This window comes from Carya illinoinensis, chromosome 14, assembly GCF_018687715.1.
Source record: "Carya illinoinensis cultivar Pawnee chromosome 14, C.illinoinensisPawnee_v1, whole genome shotgun sequence".
NCBI classification, from domain to species: Eukaryota; Viridiplantae; Streptophyta; class Magnoliopsida; order Fagales; family Juglandaceae; genus Carya; species Carya illinoinensis.
In genome coordinates, this window is record NC_056765.1 from 23,090,705 (window position 1) to 23,110,893 (window position 20,189).

General features: G+C 34.1%; 1 protein-coding gene across 6 annotated transcripts; it reads right to left on the reverse strand.

Annotated features, from left to right (window-relative positions):
• Positions 1–1,161: 1,161 nt before the first annotated feature.
• Positions 1,162–4,895, reverse strand: LOC122294569 (DEAD-box ATP-dependent RNA helicase 41). 6 transcript variants are annotated; one of them, XM_043103430.1, is made up of 3 exons: positions 4,748–4,895; positions 4,435–4,563; positions 1,162–3,808 (listed from the first exon to the last, which is right to left on the reverse strand). In XM_043103430.1, the coding sequence occupies exons 2-3, from the start codon at positions 4,502–4,504 to the stop codon at positions 2,262–2,264; spliced, it is 1,617 nt and encodes a 538-aa protein (XP_042959364.1). In that variant the 5' UTR covers positions 4,505–4,563; positions 4,748–4,895; the 3' UTR covers positions 1,162–2,261. The 6 variants fall into 6 exon arrangements, with proteins under 6 accessions (XP_042959364.1, XP_042959370.1, XP_042959365.1 ...); XM_043103436.1 differs by having other exon boundaries at positions 1,162–2,356; positions 2,511–3,808; positions 4,435–4,876; XM_043103431.1 differs by having other exon boundaries at positions 4,435–4,512; positions 4,748–4,863.
• Between the last annotated feature and the right edge of the window lie 15,294 nt (positions 4,896–20,189).

Consider the following 20,189-nt stretch of genomic DNA (forward strand, 5'->3'; position numbering starts at 1 on the left):
ATCGAAGGACTCCATTCGGTCCTTGATCACCGAGCAGAATGGAAGATAGAGGCACCGATCGGGAAGAAATAGAGAGCTACCTGGACAAGGGGGCGTCTGGGCAGCCTGAGAATGGGGCACCCCCGATGATGATGGGGCCAACAAGAAATATAATTTTTGTATTTTTTTTAAAAACCACGTAGCACTATTTGGTGGTACCACATCAAGAAGGTCATCTAAATGGTAAGTTTTAAATGACTCAGTAGCAATACTCATTTATTTAACCCACAACCCATTTGCTTTTATAAATCACATAAATAAATATATAAATAAACTATTTACAGTATGAAAAAACATCTCTTAAAATTCTCACTGGTCAAAATAATATCTCTCAACATTCTCAAACTCATTCACTACTCGAGACCACATCTCAGTCTTTATTTTTCCATTTATCTTCGCTGATCAGCAAGTAAATCCTAAAGATCATTGGACTCGCAAAAGATTAGGCTATTCTTGCTGAAGTAATTTTTCTTTTCTAAAGTTCTCATTCTCCAACGCTTTCTTCTGGTCATTACTGTAGAGAATGAAAAGGAAGGCTTCCATGAACGTTAAGACTTTTTCTGTTGAGTGTTGGGACAAAATATTCGTCTTTTCGAATTGTTATGTTATGATCGTTATCTAATGCGGCTGGATTTAGGGACTTTATATGTTAGTTAATTTGTAGTTATATTTCTCAGAGCTTTGGAATTATTAGAGAAATTTGATCTATTTGATGAAATATTGTTTTCATTAATGTTTGGAGAAGTTATATAAAGAAAAACTAAATGCAGGTTTGAGTAGCGTCACAAGATAAAAATTTTGTAAATAGTAATAATATAATTTGTAAGTAGTAGTAAAATAGTTTAAATTAAATATTTTTAAAATTTTGAGAAATAAGATAGAAAAAATTGAATAAAAAATATTAAAAAATTAAAAAATTATCAAAATATAATTTTATAATATTATTTTGTAATCAGCTTGTCCAAAAATAAAAAGTAGCTCTAATCCTACCAGATCTGAATTCTTCTATCAGATCAGTCTAAGTACCCTAGATTCCCAACAATTTTCGAAATTTTCAGACAAAAAAGAATAACCTGCATTCTAGTTGAGCACTGTTCAAATGTAGGGATACTAGAATAAAGATTGTATGGCAATTACCAAAAATAAAAGAAATAAATCATCACAGTTCGCCGTCTCCTTTGAAACATTCAGGTATCTTTTCTTCTACTCAAAGTCCAACTGAGGCAAGAAGAGCGAGTTCGTTTTTGTTTGGAGAAACGACTTTGATTTGGCTGTCACTGCCCCCAATCTCTGTTTACTCCATCCATCAGTCCAGGTTGTCCAATACCTGGCTCCTCTCTTCCACAGTTTGTTGGAAGATTATAGCTCAATTTAGATTGAGAAACACTTTTTAACTCATCTATCTTATCTCATATCATCACTATAATTTTCACAAATTTCTACATAAAATACAATAAACAATTCAATCTTTTCAAATCCCAAAACAATAATAATGTTAAAAAAATAATTTTTTAATAATATCTTATTCAACATTCATCTCAACTCAACTTACTATCCAAACCTAACCTATGTTGATTGTTGTAGCCTCGCCTTGTGCTTGTAAATCCTAAACCAATTAAGCCAGCGGACGGCTACAGATTCCTGTCAATAATGCTTAATGGAGATGTTAGAATCCTCACCAGCAGCTTATAGTTTGGCATATAGAGCTATCAGCTGTCAATCAGAATTTAACCAACTAATGTCTGTTAAAGCTCTTTTAACACCAGATATGCTCAAGTTGGCAAGAATCTCACTTTGAAATTTGTCTCATGCTATAAAAAAATCGTAGACCCATTGTACAGAAAACTCTTCAGCAAACCTTAATTTTGCAACCAGAGAAAGGCGCGTGCATCATTTTCTTCTTAGCATATTTACAAACCATAAGAATCCCTCTCATTTCACAACCAACATCTGATTTCTAGACTGCAAATCAAAGTAGTTTTTGGCTGTACTCTGAGTACAAGCAGAGTCGGACTGGTTGTCTGTACTATGCCACAACTGCACAACAAAATTGTATTAGCATTGGAGGGCGCTATCAGCATTTGCGGCTATTCAGTATTCAGTGAGTCTACAAGTTTCATTTTGCCTTATCCTATGAGAAATTGTCTGTGAGACTCATAAAATATTTCCAACAAGTTGACTTGAAGCCAGAAAATAGTTAAGGCAATTGACTCATTGAGACTTCAGCAGCCATGCTTTCTCCTTTTCTGGCCCTTGCCACTAGAGAATGAACCAGCTGCATATCGTGAAGTAACAAGCTCCCGAGGTACAGCTGCTCCTGCAGATTTTAAGATTTTAATCAGCTCTGGAAATATATTCTTACTTTCTTCATTCACAAATGCAATTGCTGTACCCTCCTCTCCCAATCTGGACGCCCTCCCTATCTGATGGATGTACTCCTTGACGGAATTAGGCATGTCAAACACTATTACCTGTCTCACAGCCAAGAGATCAACACCACGACCCAAAACCCCAGTGGCCACAAGAATAGGAACCTCTCCCACTAAAAACGACCGCATGATTTCTCTCCTCTCCTTCATGGGCTTTTCCCCGTGGATTGATAAAGCTTTCATCCCAGTGCTGACTGTAATTGCATTAGATAGGAGATCTGCCCCAACTCTCGAACCAACATACACCACAACAGGTGGCATAAAATGCTTCTTACTGACTAAAATGTCGAAAAGCTTTTGCTTTTTATTCTTTGACTCAACCCAGATAGCTACCTGCTTCACAGCCTTACTTGGTCTGTTAGGCTTGCCAACAGATATGAAAACAATATCTTTTGCCATAGTGCTAGCCATCTTTACCACCTCTTGTGAGATTGTTGCTGAATACATCAAGACCTGGGGTTGTGATAGAGCCTGAAAGATTTGCATGGCCTGATCTCGGAAACCCCTTTGAAGCATGGAATCCACCTCATCCAGTACAAAGATCTTTACATCATCTAGTTCAATATCATGCTTGGATAAAAGATCAATAAGCCTCCCCGGAGTTCCAATGATTAGTTCCACTCCGCCCTCAATGCGATGTCGTTGACCAGCCATAGCATCACCACCAACAACAAGTGCAGTTTTGAAAGGCAAACTCTTTGCAAGTAACTTGGCATGTTCTTCAACCTGTATACAAAGCTCCCTAGTTGGTGTTAGAACCATTGCTAATGGATTTTTCTGGTTTGAGGACCTCTCAAGGCGAATATTTGCACAATGAGAAACAATAGGAATGAGAAAGGAAGCTGTTTTCCCGGAGCCCGTGTCAGCCGAAACAAGAAGGCTTTTGCCTATCAAAGCAGCTGGGATTGCTTGCATCTGCACAGGTGTGGGCATGTCATATCCTGCCGCGTCTATATTTTGAAGAAGCCTCCGAGGAAGATTACATGAAGAGAATGATAAGGTGGGTGCCACAGCCAATTCACCCCTCACCTGAATTTCAAGTTTGCTTCTAAGCGATTCAGTCTCATCCATAGTTAAAGATTGAGATCCTGAGTTACTGTTCTCTCTAACATAAAAACACTCATCAGTTGCAGGTAATATTTTAGGAGTTTGGATACCAACTAATGATTGTGAGTTGACAACCCTGCTCCTGCTTAGTAGCGCTTGTTTACATTCCAAACTGCAAATATCATCATCTGTCTCATCACATATATACTCTCCATAGCGGCCACACATAACACAATTAGGCTCCCCCACGAGGGCTTCTCTCTGATCCGTACACCTCTCTTTAATTTTGTCTGCTACATCAAGATTTGAAGGAAAAAAAACCAATTTTATTTTTATAGGTAAAAAGGAAAACTTCTACAAGCAGTACTTAATTTCAATAGCAAAGCATTAAAAGAAATCAAAGACATGTATAATCTAAGAATTTGAAAGACACAAGCTCCAGAGAAAATCAACCTGGGTTCTAGCGTTTGTCAATCAGAATGTAAAAGTAATCATTCTAACGAGGCCAATCAAAGGCAACAATAAGAAGACCAGAGACGGCACTCCACATGAAGTTTCATTTGAAATCATACTGATGAAATTAGTATTAAGAATTAAGTATTTTTCAACAATATCATATACAATAAATAAAAAAAAAAAAAAAAAAAAAAAGAAGAAGAAAATACAACTATAAGGTTACTAAAAGAAAACTCAGCTTAATAGATTCCTGTCAAAAGAAAAAAGAGGAAATAGGAACAAGTTGGATTGGTAAGAAGAGAACATACATATGGAAATGTAAAAACAATTAGACGAGTGTTGCAATCAGCCAAAAACTACAGCAGTGAAGCAAATGAACATCATCAAAGTGTTCTTTTGATGTCTTATTATTTCAGAAACAATCAAAATTATAAACATTTAAGAGTTTCTGCATTAATATTACCGGTGGATACATTAACATCTGTTGATACCATTGGACTCTTGCATTGATTATCCTCGTTCCCGTCTGCCATGGATTGAACTTTATGAAGATTCAAGATAACAGAAAACCAGAAACAAGCTTAGCCAAACCCTATGCGTTGCAACCCCACAGAAAAATTTATCAGCAAAATAAAACTTGTGTGATGGATCAATGAATACAAACTTGATAAGAAATTTCCCACGGAAGTTTAGGGTTTAGAATAGTAAATGTGAAGCTAGAGTACAAAAGAAAGAAATTCTTCAAGTTTCGAGGAAGCTTTAACCGAAAGACATCCCAATCTTTATAGATCAATTCAGTCGCTGCTTAGCCACAATCTCGAGGCTTCGAACGCAAACGCCGTCGGATTTTCGTCCCATGTTGTTGTTTTGCCCAGCTTTCCACGACGGTTCTTCGGGTTGATATGTTTTAATTATCCTTTCGCACGTGTGTTACCATAATTAGAAGGGAAATGAAAATAATTAAAAGTTCAATCATATTTTTAGAAGAAATTAAATAAAAAAATCATATACAACTTAAAAATAAATATAATTGATCTGAAATTGACTAGAATCAACTTAAATGTCTAGATTTAGATTAGGAAATAAGATGAGATAGTTTAAAAATAAAATAAAAGTTAAATAAAATATTATTATTATTATTATTATTTTAGGATTTGAAAAAATTTAATTATTTATTATAATTTGTGTAAAAATTTGAAAAAATTATAATGATGAAATAAGATACAACGAGATAGGTTGAGATGAGGTAAGATCACCTCCTAATCCAAACCAAATCTTAATCTATTAAAATGGTAGGATGAATGATAGAAAAATTCTTTTAAACAATGCTATTTCTAATCGATTCAAATCGGCCTAAATTGAACCATTTTTTTTAAGCTATGATTAAAACAGAATAACCAAAAGGTTTGTTTATACCCTCCAAATAGAACACTAGCATCAATTTGGCTATCTTATTAACTAAAATTTGTCTATCATCCATCTAGTATCACACTCTTTATTTTTTACATGTTCTATTCAAAATCTAACTTTACATTAGATTATCCATCTAAACTCTATATAATAATCAAACATTAATTTTTTTTTAATTTTTTAATTTTTAACTAAATTATTTTCATTACATTTGTAGATCTACTAGTTACAACATATTTTTTAATCAAATAAAATATATTTTATTTTAATTATTATAATTTATAACGTGCACTTTTCTAATAATTTTTATTTTTATACAACGATATTTCTTTCATTCTAACTAAATTATTTTTTAACATATACTTTCATTGATATTCCTTTCAGAATCTAATGATAATATCTTAATTTCTATGATTGTAATAATTTAAAATTTCACTTAAGTTTTCTTAATTTACCAAACATTTCTTGCATCCATGCCAACTGAATATCTATATTTTCCATTTATCTTTTTTTTTTTTTGTCAACTTTTTTTTCAATCCAACAATCATAAGAATGAGAATGAAATATTAAAATGACCTCACTAGATCAAATAAGAATAAGAAAGGGATATAAGCTGGGGGGAATGGTTTTGTTGTTCTATACAACTAGAATTAAATAACAAGAAGATAATATGATGATTTTGCTTAAATTGTAATCAAATTTGTTGAACCATTTCGAGTTATTTTAGCTAAACATGTGTGATTGGTTTCTGGAGAGAGAAAATAACATAAACAAGAGATGGCTAAGTTACTGTACATAGAAAAACTTGTTCAAGCATTGTAGTTCACAACCAAAGTTAAATTACTATTGCCTAATAGAATGCAGAGGTTTTTATATCTAATTAGCTAAATTTTACCTAGTACTTGTACATGGCTAAAACAATGCACGTAATCTAAAAGATTGACACCTCTATGTTTTCTTAGATAAATAAAATAAACTAACACACAATATCATTTTTATGAAAAAATGCCCAAGTTGAAAAGAAAATTGGACAACCAATATAGGTGGTCCAGTTGCCCAAAGAGTGAGGGCAACCATGTCGAGAAATAGTCCAACCGGGCAAATGGGTGTATCCAGGTAGCCTAAGGGCAATTCCGAGCACCCCATAGTGGCTAGATTTAAGCCATAAAACCACCTAGCTTAAGTTGGTGAGCGTGACCCCAAGCAAGGTGGTTTGCAACCACCCCACACTGGGATGGCCAGATCCTTCCCCGTGCTAGACCACTTGGTGTAGGGATGATCGATGAAATCAAGAATCTCATTAGATCTAACTAGATCTTAGAATTGCTGACCACTCAAGTGATCGTTGCCCAGTGGTTGGTGGCTGGTGGTCGTACAAAATAAATTTCAGTCATGTTAGGGTTTCTTATTTTAGAGTTTTAGAATGTGTAAATTATAAGGTATGGTTTGAATTTTTATTAAAAGTGTAAACTCTCTTTTTGGCTAATAAAAATTGGAGTGTGTAAATCACAAAACCGTATCTTTATTTATTTTTTACTATATATTTATTAGCTATTTAATCTAATGTCCTAATTATAAAAATAGATAAACTTACAAACTGAAATAAATAGATGTGAGACATCTTATCGTTAAAGTAAATCTAATGTCTCATATCCAACTACGATACTTTTGTAAGTTCACTTTTCTAAAGGGTTTTTTTTTTAGACTTGTCACTTCTCAAGGCATGAATGATTAATTTTCAAGTCTATATGGCTTGTAGTTTTTCAAAATCGGCCCATTTGTTTAAAAAGTTTAGAACTAGCACTATGGTCATAATAAAGTCTTACTACTTCTTGACTTTATCATAGTCTAGAAATACTGACGAGACAATTAATCACTATGTCATGATCAAAAAGAAGACAATATGTGTCATATTATGTACAATTGATATTTAAAAGTTTTTAAAAATCTAAGGTCAACACAGGACCAATAAAAAATAATAACATTTAAAAATAAATAAATAACAATCATCCATAATGTTTAGAAAATCAACAAAGTCAAAACAAAAAATAATAATAATAATAATTTAAGAGACATGAAAAAATTTTAAAAATCATAATTAAAAAAATTATAAATGAAAGGGTGGCAGATATTGCCATCTTTGGCTAGCCGCTTGCAAAACACTAATTTAAGGCTAGAACTTGGAGGCTATGTTAAGTCACTATTGAGCCTAAGTGATTACAGAATCATTGAACCTAGGGCCATTATAGTTAAAACCTTATTTGAAAATAGGCTTATTTACCTTACATTAGGAACAAGTCGGCCGCCCAAGCCCATGAAGGCCTTACGCCTATGTGATGTTCTGCCATCTAGGGAAAGAGGATAACATGGCATGTGTTGAACCTAAGGTTTCAAATTTTATGTGATTATAAATCTACATATAAATTTTGATGATAACAAATGAATTCAAAGAATAAAGGAGTTTCAAGCTCAAGTTGTTCACACAATGGAATCAAGCACATCAAAGAACCAAGCATGAGCAAAAAGGAAACAAGTTCACATTAAAGTCATAGAGTAATATTGTAGATCTCTTAAAATTCGAAATTAGGATTAATGTTCAAAATTAATATTTTATCATAAAGCATTAAAATACATTTTCCACATGTGCATGAATTTTTTTGAAAATTAAATTTGAAAATTTTGAAAGATGATTGATTGTCATCTTTTGCATGTGCATGCCTTGATTAAAGGGTTGAACTTTGAAAATATTAAAGATGATTGATTGTCATCCTTCACATGTGCATGTTTTATTTGAATATTTTTAAAAGTGATTGATACTTTTTTAGACTTATACAAAAAGTAAAAGATTAGGTTTGAATTTTTTGAAAAGGAAAGTGTGCTCCTTTTGTCATATGCAAAAAGTAAAAGATTAGGTTTGAATTTTTTGAAAAGGAAAGTGTGCTCATTTTGTCATATGCCAAAAGTAAAAGATTAGGTTTGATTTTTTTGAAAAAGTGAATGATGTTGTCTTTCACAATTGAAAAAGAAGAACCTTTTATTTGAATTTTTTGAAAAAGTGAATGATGTTGTCTTTGACATGTGAATCTTTTTAAATTTGAATATGAAGTCTCATATGCCTATAAATAGATCATTTGAGAGCTTCACATTTACAAAACCAAGAGCATACAACATTCATTCAAAGCTTTCATTCTCTCTTCTCTAAGCATTGAGCATTAATCATTGTTCATTTTGAAAGATATAGTTTGTGCTGTATTGTTCTTATTTCACTCATTGAGGAGTGTTTTCTGATAACCTACCCACTATCAGCTTTTGTATCAGAAAAAGGGTGTGTATAACCCTTGTGCGTGTAGAAAGTATTCTACACGGGGAATAGTTGAATCACCACGTGTAAGGTGATTGCAAGTGTAGAGGGTGTTCTACACGGATCCTTTATAGCGGTATTGTTCAAAGGTGTAATAGGTTTCTATCTCCACCTGAAGGAGGTTGAATAGTGAATTTGGGAATCCTCAAGGGGTAGCTTGAGGCGAGGACGTAGGCAGTGGGGCCGAACCTCGTTAACATACTGAGTTTGCTTCTCTCTTACCCTTACTCTTTATATTTATTGTTATTTCATATTTTGTTTATATTTTATATTATATATTTGATTTATAATTGTTATTTTTTTTTAATACAACTCAATTCACCCCCCCTCGTGTGTTAGTTATCTGGGCAACAGCATGCTACAAGTTCCTTAAGGTTACAATAAATCAATGATGAGATCTAGGGAAGGAGACCCACGAATGTCACAATGAGAACCCGTCATATTAGGTTTTCTACTAGCACAATAACTAATGACAAGATAGTGTGAGTTTTGATTAAGTGGATTAAGTGGGAAAAGAAGAGCCATACGCCACCCTCATGGTCTTCGCCAGTTGGCAACCATGCATTAGTTGGTCAATGACTTTTTGAGTTTCCAAGAGCAAACAATGATAAAAGAGGGGGAGGAGTGATTCATATAGCATAAAGATGGCACTGCGTGGCACCCATGCAAGGGGTGACTCTTGAGTTTTTAATGAGACAATGATGAGGGGAGAAAATGAAGAGGGGAGAATAATGGTTTTAGTAATGAAAAGAATTTGCCACTTGGCACCATGTACATAAGAAAATTTTAGGTTTCCAAAATTCAATCATGAAGAAGATATGGGGGAGTTTCAGTTAGTACCACTTGGTACACATGCAAGATGACTTTTAAATTCCTAAAGAAAAACAATCATGAGAAAAAGGATGAGGAAGAGGAGGAGGAGGAGGTTTCATTTTTCTAAGCACCAACACCACTTGGCATTCAAGTAAGAAGACTTTTGGGATTTCTAGAAGGCAATCATGAGAAGAAGATGAAGAGGTGCACAGTTCGGACTAGGATCATGCCACATAAAATTCACGCCATGGTTACTAGGGTTTAAAATATAAATGAAGAGGGAAAAGCAAGAGACAAAAGAGATTTTCGATGGAAGAACTTAGGGTTTTGAAACGTCTAACACCAAGTGAGAGAGAAGGTGTGACACATGACATGCATGCAATGAGGCTCTAAAACCAAATTAAGGTTAGGACTTTTGATCCCCTTAATGCACGGGTTAATGCTTAGATTTTAGATTTTCCTTCAAGAATCTAACACCTAGAACATGTATTAATAGCTTACCTATTCGTTGGCATCTATGCTTAAATTTTGAAGTTTTGTAAGTTAGTTTAACTAACTATTGAATAATATATTTATGTTTTTTGGATTGATTGATGAATGCAAGTTCAAAAATGTTGCATTGTATGCTCGGTATCCATCGCATTTTTTGATAGATTTGTCATGATATATTTGATCATAGGCTTGATGGAATTTTGCTTGGATATAACATGTTCAGCCCTTGTATATGTTGTCAAATGCCATGTTGAATGACCATATGATATGCCTATGTGTTTTGCCTCTGATTGTTCTAATTATTTCAAGCTATTCACATGTTGCATTCATCGAACGTTGAGTATGATTATATGATATGATCACATGTTAAGTTTACATATTATGCTGTGATTTCGTGATAAGTTCGCATGTCATGATTACACGTTATCTTTTGGGTTGTGCATTAAACAAGTTTTGACATGACCCTAATGTTAGGATGGTGGAATAGTCTAATGAAATCCCATGTCTGCTCCAGAGTGACTAAATTAGAGTGGTAACCCATGGGTTGAAGAAGTACAATCAATGGATTTTGAATGAATTCATTTTAAATAATTCCAGAGCGAAGTAGTAGCGGCTAACGCTAGTAAATTTAACACATTGTAAATACGATGAAGGCAGAGGCAAAGTACCTTATCATAGTACAAACTGGTTAAAAGGCTGGTGATATAGTGCAGTAACTAACAAGGAGCCCATAGTTCATAGGAATAACTACGAGGTATCCATACATTGTAATATTGAACAAGAGTAAGTGATTAGATAGAATTGAAAAATTGTTATATATTACAAGTTTGGTGTTGTGAAAAATGAATCTAGATGGGAGAAAAATATGTTTTGATAAAGTTGCACCTCCATGTTTACCTATTGCATGCTTATATTATCTGTGTATATTTTTCGCATAACTTACTGGAATTTCTTAAAATAGCAATGTTGTAGATCCCACTACCATTCTCTTTGGAATGATAGAAATTGCACAGAACTAGAAGACAGTGAGTCGGATGGAGAAGCGTAAGCAAGAAGAGCCCCCCCAATAGTTAAGGAAAGCAATAAGAGTCCCGTGAGATTCAAGGACCCTTCGTTAGTAGATCGACTCAAGGGAGCTGAAAAATTTATATGTGATATTTTGGGTCTTTTTTAGGACATTTAGATGGTTTTGAAAAAGAAAGACAAGTGAATATTTTGAATTCATGTGGAATAGCGTTTTGAGGATATATGAAGGGTCATAGTTTTAGGACCCTAATATTTGTATGGATGTTTTAAACAACTAGTTTTGGGATTAATAGTACTTGTTTGGTACATGTTAAATCAATCAAACCATTACTAGTTTATTTATTCTGCTCTGATTATTGCAAATTGATAGAAATATATTAGGTGTATTACATGTTAACTGTCATGTATAAAAGGTGTGTAATCTTATGTTACATGTCTTAACACTTAAAACACCATCAAATCTCGAGCGGGGGCTTCACACCTTCGGCGGCCACTCCTCGAGCAATGAAACTTGGACCTCTAAGAAGGGTAAACATCTAAGGGCACTTGTTGAACACCCACGGCCACCTTTCATGGGTGACCAACTACTCTTTTTTCTTCTTTTTAGTTTATTTGAATTGCTTTTTCAAGTTGATTTGAATTAAATTTTTATTTTCTTTAATTTCTTTATAACAATTTTTACCAATTTTCTTATCTATTTTTATTTATGTATTTTAATTTTTTTTTTTCATATTTATGTGTATTTATTTCAAATTAAGTTGTTTTTTTCCCTAAATTTGTGACTTTATTTGTTTTATATTATTTTGTTATCATTTAAATAAGTTTATAAAGTTTTTAATTTTACGTTTATTAATTAAAATTTAATGCTTTTAAATTTTTTTTATGTGTTTGTATTCTTTTATTTTGTTGATTTTCTAAGTGTGTAGATTTTATTTGTTTTAAAATGAATTTTCTATTTTTCTTATTTTTAAAAAATTTTAATTGTTCGTGCTAATATGGCATGCTATGATTTTTTTTTTTAATTTTTAATGTTGATTGTACATTGCATGACACATGCCATTTTGTGATTGGTCATGACATAGCGATTAATTGCCAAATCAACATTTTTTGGTGGGAAACTAATACGACAGCTATTTTAAAACTTCACCATAACCATAGGTGCTAATTCTAAACTTTTTAAACTATAGATACCAATTTTGAAAAAATCCAAAGCCAAGAATTTGAGTAGTAATTTTCCCTTCCAACTAGTGAAAAAAAAAATAAGGTTAATTTTACTTTGCTCCCTCAAACTTTCACACAATTCACAATGTGGCCTCCAAATTAATAATTTTGTCATAGTAGACCTGCTAACTTTCAAAACTTATCAGCCGTCTACAAGCAGCGTCAAATGCAACAGAAAGTGCCTCCACATACTGCTCATGTGCATAACATTCATTGCAAAGATAAAAGCACTCTTGACTGCATCGAAATTAGTTTGGGGGCATACATTGTGAATTAAGTGAAAGTTTGAGGGGGCAAAGTAAAATTAACCCTAATTAATAAGTCTAACATTAAAAAAAAATATCAATTTGATGCAAAATAAATTAAGAGAAATATATGGTCTAAATCAATGTGAAAGACATGGTTGTGCTTCAATGACTTTTTTATTTTAATAACTTTAAACAATTTTAATAAGAGTTCTGCTGCATACAGTCATGTTTTAATATTTTTTCCATACTCTATTGATGTGATCGGTCAAAAAAATTATTTTATATTAAAATAAAGTAATGTAGCTAATCACAGTATTCGAGTGCACAAAAAATATGCAAAAGTGCTTGCAAATAGGATTTTTGTTAATTAATCCCTTTTTAACAATAATAGAAAACATCAATTGCAAATAATTTTATTAATATTTTAAGAAATATTCATAAATAAATATGAGTGACGTGTATTCTATCGATTTGTTATTATTAGAATTGTCAAGAATATAATTAAATAAAACAATGTAATTTATATAAAATTATGTTAGATTTAATTTTTTTTCATTCAAATAATACAGATAAATTTATATAGAATAGTATATTCATGTGTATTTTTATAAAAATTTCTAAAATACACATGAACGTTACTTTGCCCTCTTGAATTTTCACGCAATTCATAATGTCCCCTCTAAACTAATTTCGATGCAGTTAGGGGTGCTTTTGTATTTGTAATGAATATTGTGCACATAAGCAGTATGTGGAGGCACTTTCCGTTGCATTTGACACTGCTGGTAGACGAAAGGGAGGACTGATAAATTTTAAAAGTTAGCGGATCCACTATGACGAAATTATTAGTTTGGGGGTACTTGTGTGAAAGTTTGAGGGACAAAGTGAAATTAATCCTAAAAAATAAATTATAAAATATTAATGACCTCTCTAAGTTATCAACTTTTAATTTGTAAGCTAGTGCTATCAGGATGTAGTATATACCCTTAAACAAGAAGTGGCCACCTAATGATTATACAATATTTAAAATAAATTAGACTATTTAAGATTGTTATTAAAATCCCCAAACAGGAAGTCTTAACCGAAAAACATTAACCCTAATTAATTTTCTAATCACATTTGTAACTGCTATAGTCACCTAGCAGAATACAAACACCATCAATCTGCTCGTTACTTGAGGTGACATCAGTCAGCCCAAGTAGCCACCATATTATAGCACCAATCCTCACTTTGGATATAGTGATAGGCTGAGATGCCATGATGCTCACCACACAGGCAACACCCAGTACATGCATTCGTATATAGAAATATTAGTACCAAAAAAGCATAGTTAACTCAGAAAAATAATATCTCTAAGTCAAATCACCATCGGAGTTAGAATATTATAGAACATAAATTGTTCATCGCTCAAATCAAATAACTAGAAAATGTTTCATAATCTCAACATCTTAAAAAGAGTGCAATCTAGGGAGATCGTTGGCTAATACTTCTAGGATTTCCTTGATGACGGGTGATCGGTGCAAAACTGCAAGTGCACAGTATCGTAGTTTTATAGTAAAGTGATAAGAAGAGTATCGTCCTTAGGGATTGGTACCTTACTCTTGCCAAATACCAAAATTATACTAATCTCAATTTTATCTAGAGGAATCACTAAGGTTTTTTTGTATTTGCAAATTAAACTAAGATCAACTCACAGGGAAATATGCAAGAGAAACAAAACTGGCGTTCGAAGATCAACTTAATGGGGAAGAAAACTTCTAGGTAATTGATTTTACCTAATTCTTCACTATGCTTTTCTCATCCAGCTAACTTAATTTAATTCTCTTTTATCTATTAGCAAATCTATAAATCATCCAAAAGTCTCTTTCGATAGTCAATTGGAAATGACTCTTGTTTATTAATTCACACAAGAATATGCAAATTTAATAAAGCAAGAAAGCAATAAAACCAATGATTTAATTACTACATAGGTTCATACAAGTCTTTCGATCTCTATACTTACCTATGCTGAAATATTCAAGATCTACCCTATGATTCCCTCTTTTGATAACAAATCACAAGATTAAAAATCATCTAATCAATGGCCAGTTAATTAGAAGCAATAAACTCAGAATAAATCAGATAAACAAAGAGAGAATTGCATTAAATTAGCGTAGACAATCAAGCATAGTTCGGAAATAGGTTACATCGTTTTCCTAGAATAAAGAAAATTTAGCTCATGCTAGAAATGGAATTCAACATAAACGAATTCACCATAATTGTTCTGAGAAGATTGGAAGAAAATAAACACTGAAAAATCCTCCTTGCAGCCGCAACTCGTCTTCAAAAGCTCAAGGGAACGATTCAACGCTTTTCTCCCGTCCGTGCTCGTGTATGATTCCAACGTACGTGCAATAATTGGAATTCTCTCTCCAAAACAGATGATTTGAATCCCTCTAGCTATGTTTTTCTGTCCCAAAAAGTGTTGTCCAGTCAAAAAGTACGGCCATAGGGTGAAAAAATCCTTTTTATATCGTCTGACAGCGGAAAACCCTGGATCTGTCAAAATATGATGTTCGCTCGAGCGCACGTCGAGCGTTTGACTCTGCCTGAGTTCGCTCGAGCGTCCTATCAAGCGCACATCGAGCGTTCGACTCTGCCTAATTTTCTCAAGCGGCCAATGTCTCCGCTCGAGCGATCTTTGTTTTTCAGCAACCTGCTCGAACTCCCTGTCAAGCGGCAGTCGAGCGTTTGAATCTGCCTGAATTTGCTCGAGCGGCCAAAAGCCTCCGCTCCAGCGAACTTGTAAAATCTGCAATACGAAATTTTTGCAAGTCATCAAATACCCCCAAACTTACAACTTTGTTTATCCTCAAACAAAAAGAAAAGTAAATGATAGTTTAGACAATATCAACTCGACCCGACAGAGAAGTATCATCACTCACCAAGCTTTTATGAATTTAGATTTCATCTCTAGTATCTTACTCTTTTAACATCAAAAATAGCAAGAAAATCAATCAAAAATTTTACAATTTGTCAAGCAAGAGTTAGGCGTTTACTTCAACCTAAAGCTAAGACCTTGAGTGTGTGTGTGATATAGTCAATTTAACCTCAAACCACCTGCAAACTCAGATAAAAGTAAAACAACCAAAATCAGAAGAATTCTCTTAAAACTTAACCCCATAAGTCCAATTTTCAGAAATCCTCTCCACTAATATAGTCAATACCAAAATCATAGATCAAAAGGTTTTTAATAAGGTTGTATTGATAGGCCACAGGGTGAGGGTTAAGAAAGAACTGGATATGGAAAATCCAATCAAACTGGAAAAATACTTAGTGAAAAGAACATTAAAAGAGAAACCCACATGATTCAAATCATAGCTCTTTCTTGGCAATATGCTCATACTTGTGGCATTATTATTGCTGTAATCACTGATATAATATCAACAATTCCCTTAACAAAATCTGAGGTAATTCACACTCCGCTTAGCGACTTCTTTTTCTTTTTCTTTCTCTTTTCTTCTTCTTCTTCTTCTTCTTTTTTTTTTTTTTTCAGTCACTTCCTTTCTTCTTCTTTTTCTTCTTCTTCTTTGATCAAACAAAGCAAACATAATACGGTTCATCATGAAACCAATTTTTCTCTTTTAAATGTAACTCTCCACCAAAGTATTTTCTCAAACTATCAAAGATAGATTCATTGTTTTTCAGGCTTAGAGCTGGCATGGTTTATGTAGTTCAAAGAATAAATAAAGGCTTATGAAGGCTCAAGGGAGTTGACTATGGAAACACACCATGTAATGATGGCATGACATTTAGGACGGCTGGGAAAGCTTTTTGGTTATGCCAAAGAAATGCCTAGATCATTTCTCTAATACTTGGTCTCAACTAGGATTTCGCCTCAAGGACCCATCAACGGATTCTAGAGCAAAGCAAAATAGAACCTCCCTCTTTCAATTAATTCAACTTCTTCTCTTCATAAGCAAAATGGAATAAGAGAAAAACGACTATGTGCTCAATTGTGTTCAAGGTCAAAGATTTAAACCAAAGTACCCACAAAACTTCACTTGACATAAAAGAAATTTTTGAAAATTTTTCTCAAAACCATCTTCAATCACAAATTTCAGAGTCATAGAGAATTCAATCTTACTCCAATGCATGCTTGGTAAGAGAATCAAACAACCCATCAACAACCCAAGACTTAGAAAATAAGAGGATCAAATGATTATAGGAGTTTACACCCCCAAACTTAAACTAAACAATGTCCTCATTGTAATGCAAAAGTAAAAAGGATTGAAGAAATAAAGGAACTTCCCTGGTTTCATGTTGAATCTTCCATAGATTAGAATTTTTCAGCTCTTTATTCATGCTAAATAAACCTGCATCAAAAACCAATTTATTAAAACTTAAATAAATAAAGATAATAAAATAAATGAAAGAATGAAAGATAGATCTATGGGTTAACTCCCATAAGCGCTTGTTTTAAAGTCTACAGCCAGACTTTTCAATCATCATCAATTAGGATCTCTAAGAGGAATAAATGTATAGTTCCTCTCCATTTGCTCTCCATAGTAGTGCTTCAATCTCTGACCATTAATTATGAAAATATTCTCTGTCTTGTCCTTCAAATCTACTGTTCCAAAAGAGAAAACTTCATGAATTGTATAAGGACCTGTCCATCTTGATTTCAACTTTCCTGGAAAGAGTTTGAGTCTTGAATTGAAGAGTAAAACTTGTTGTCCTGGAGCAAACTCTCGCCTAAGAATCTGTTTGTCATGCCACTTCTTCGTCTTTTCTTTATAGATCTTTGCATTTTCATATGCATCATTCTGGAACTCTTCCATCTCATTCAATTGAAGAAGTCGCTTTTCACCTGCTGCCTTCAAATCAAAATTAAACTTTTTTACAGCCCAATAAGCTCTATGCTCCAACTCTACAGGAAGATGATAGGTGTTTTAAAGGCTGTACGGTTTGCCCACAAAGCATCATCAAGCTTCTTCTCCCAATCCTTTCTATTGATTTTGACCGTCTTCTCAAGGATGTTCTTGATCTCTCTATTTGAAATTTCAGCTTGACCATTAGTTTGAGGATAGTAAGCAAGTGCTATCTTGTACTTCACACCATATTTAGAAAGAAGATTCTCAAACAACTTATTGCAAAAGTGAGTCCCTTCATCACTAATAATAGCTCGTGGAGTGCCAAATCTTGTGAATATGTTCTTGTGCAGAAATTTGAGCACTACCTTTGCATCATTGGTTGTTGTAGCAATTGCTTCCACCCATTTTGACACATAGTCAACTGCTACTAAGATATAAGCAAAACCAAAATAAGGAGGAAAAGGCCCCATAAAATCTATTCCCCAAACATCAAACAACTCAAATTCTAAGATACCTTTCAGTGGTAACTCATGACGCCTTGAAATATTTCCCATACGTTGGCACCGGTCACAAGTTTTCACCAAAGTGTAACTATCACGAAAAATAGAAGGCTAATAGAACCCACTTTGAAGTACCTTAGCTGCTGTACGGGTGGCTCCAAAGTGTCCTCCATATGATGATGAATGGCAATGATGGAGGATGTCTTGCATCTCTTCTTCTGGCACACATCTTCTAATGATTTGATCAGGGCATCTTTTGAACAACAAAGGCTCATCCCAAAGATAATAATTCACATCATGCAAAAATTTCTTACGTTGATGGTAAATAAGATCAGGTGGTAAAACTTTACAAGCTAGATAGTTAACTATATCAGCATACCACGGAAACTTGATCTCACATGCAAACAACTGCTCATCAGGGAATGCCTCTTGGACTACTGAATCTGGTCTTTCTTCCTCTTGCTCTAACCGAGAGAGATGGTCAGCCACTAAATTTTCACTTCCTTTCTTGTCTCGAATCTCCAAGTCAAATTCTTGAAGAAGGAGAATCCAACGAATTAACCTTGGCTTAGCATCATTCTTGCCAAATAAATAGCGAAGTGCTGCATGATCAGTGAACACTATCACCTTTGTACCAATGAGGTAGGACCGAAATTTGTCACAAGCAAACACCACAGCAAGCATCTTCTTCTCAGTTGTCGTATAATTCAATTGAGCTTCATTTAATGTCCGGCTTGCATAATAGATGGCTCTAAACAGCTTGTCTCGCCTTTGCCCCAACACTGCTCTAATTGTAAAGTTACTTGCATCGCACATAACTTCAAAAGGTTGACTCCAATCAGGCACAATCACAATTGGTGCTGAAATTAGCTTCTCCTTGAGTGCATTAAAGGCCTGCAAACAAATAACATCAAAGTCAAGTGCAGAATTTTTCTCAAGAAGATTACATAAAGATTTAGAGAGTTTAGAAAAATTCTTGATAAATCTTCTATAAAATCCCGCATGTCCCAGAAAACTTCTGATTCCCTTCACATTCTTTGGAGGTGGTAGTTTCTCTATGGTTGCAATTTTGGCTCGATCCACCTCAATTCCTTTAGATGACACTCTATGGCCTAGCACGATCCCTTCTTGAACCATGAAATGACACTTCTCCCAGTTTAGGACTAGATTTTTATCTTCACATCTTTGCAAAACAAGAGCTAAGTTATGCAAACAATGATCAAAAGATATACCAAAAACTGAAAAGTCATCCATGAATACTTCCATTATATCTTCCACCATGTCAGAAAAAATAGCCAACATGCAACGTTGGAATGTCGTAGAGGCGTTGCACAATCCAAAGGGCATCCTCCTAAAAGCAAACGTTCCATAGGGGCATGTGAATGTAGTTTTCTCTTGATCTTCAGGAGCTATAGCAATCTGATTATACCCCGAATAACCATCCAAAAAACAATAGTAGGAGTACCCAGCCAGTCGATCCAACATCTGATCAATGAATGGAAGTGGAAAATGATCCTTCCTTGTTGCTTTATTCAACTTGCGGTAATCCATGCATACACGCCATCCCATGACCGTTCTTGTAGGAATGAACTCATTATTGTCATTTTTCACCACCGTCATTCCACCCTTCTTTGGTACAACTTGCACTGAACTTACCCATGAACTATCTGAAATAGCATATATAATTCCAGTATTAAGGAGTTTCAAAATTTCAACTCTCACTACTTCCTTCATTGCTGGATTTAATCTTCTTTGGTGCTCGATCGTTGGCTTGTAAAGCTCCTCCATTAAAATATTGTGCATACAAATGGAGGGACTTATTCCTTTTATATCAGAAATAGTCCATCCCAAGGCTGTTCTATGCTCCCTCAATACACGCAGCAACTTTTCCTCTTCTTCGGGCGTGAGTGATGTAGCAACAATCACTGGAAAGGTATCACTATCACCCAAGAATGCATAGCGAAGATGCTTAGGTAATTGCTTCAACTCCGGAGTTGTATTTTTCTGCATCTTTTCTTTAGCAATTTCAGATTCAACCTTTGGTACCACCGGCTCTAGCTTCCCCACTTCATTACTAAGTGATGTAACCTGCTGCAATGCTCCCAAAGCAAAAACATAGTGGAGAAATTCCTCACTAACAAAAGGCAAGTCATATTCACAAACAGCAGAATTATTAAAATCAAAAGCATGTGATGAAGTGGTGATACAGCGTTCTAGGTGATCGGATGACATATCTTCTTAAAATGCCTCTTCTACACATTGTTTAATGACATCTACCCGAAAGCAAGTACTTGGAT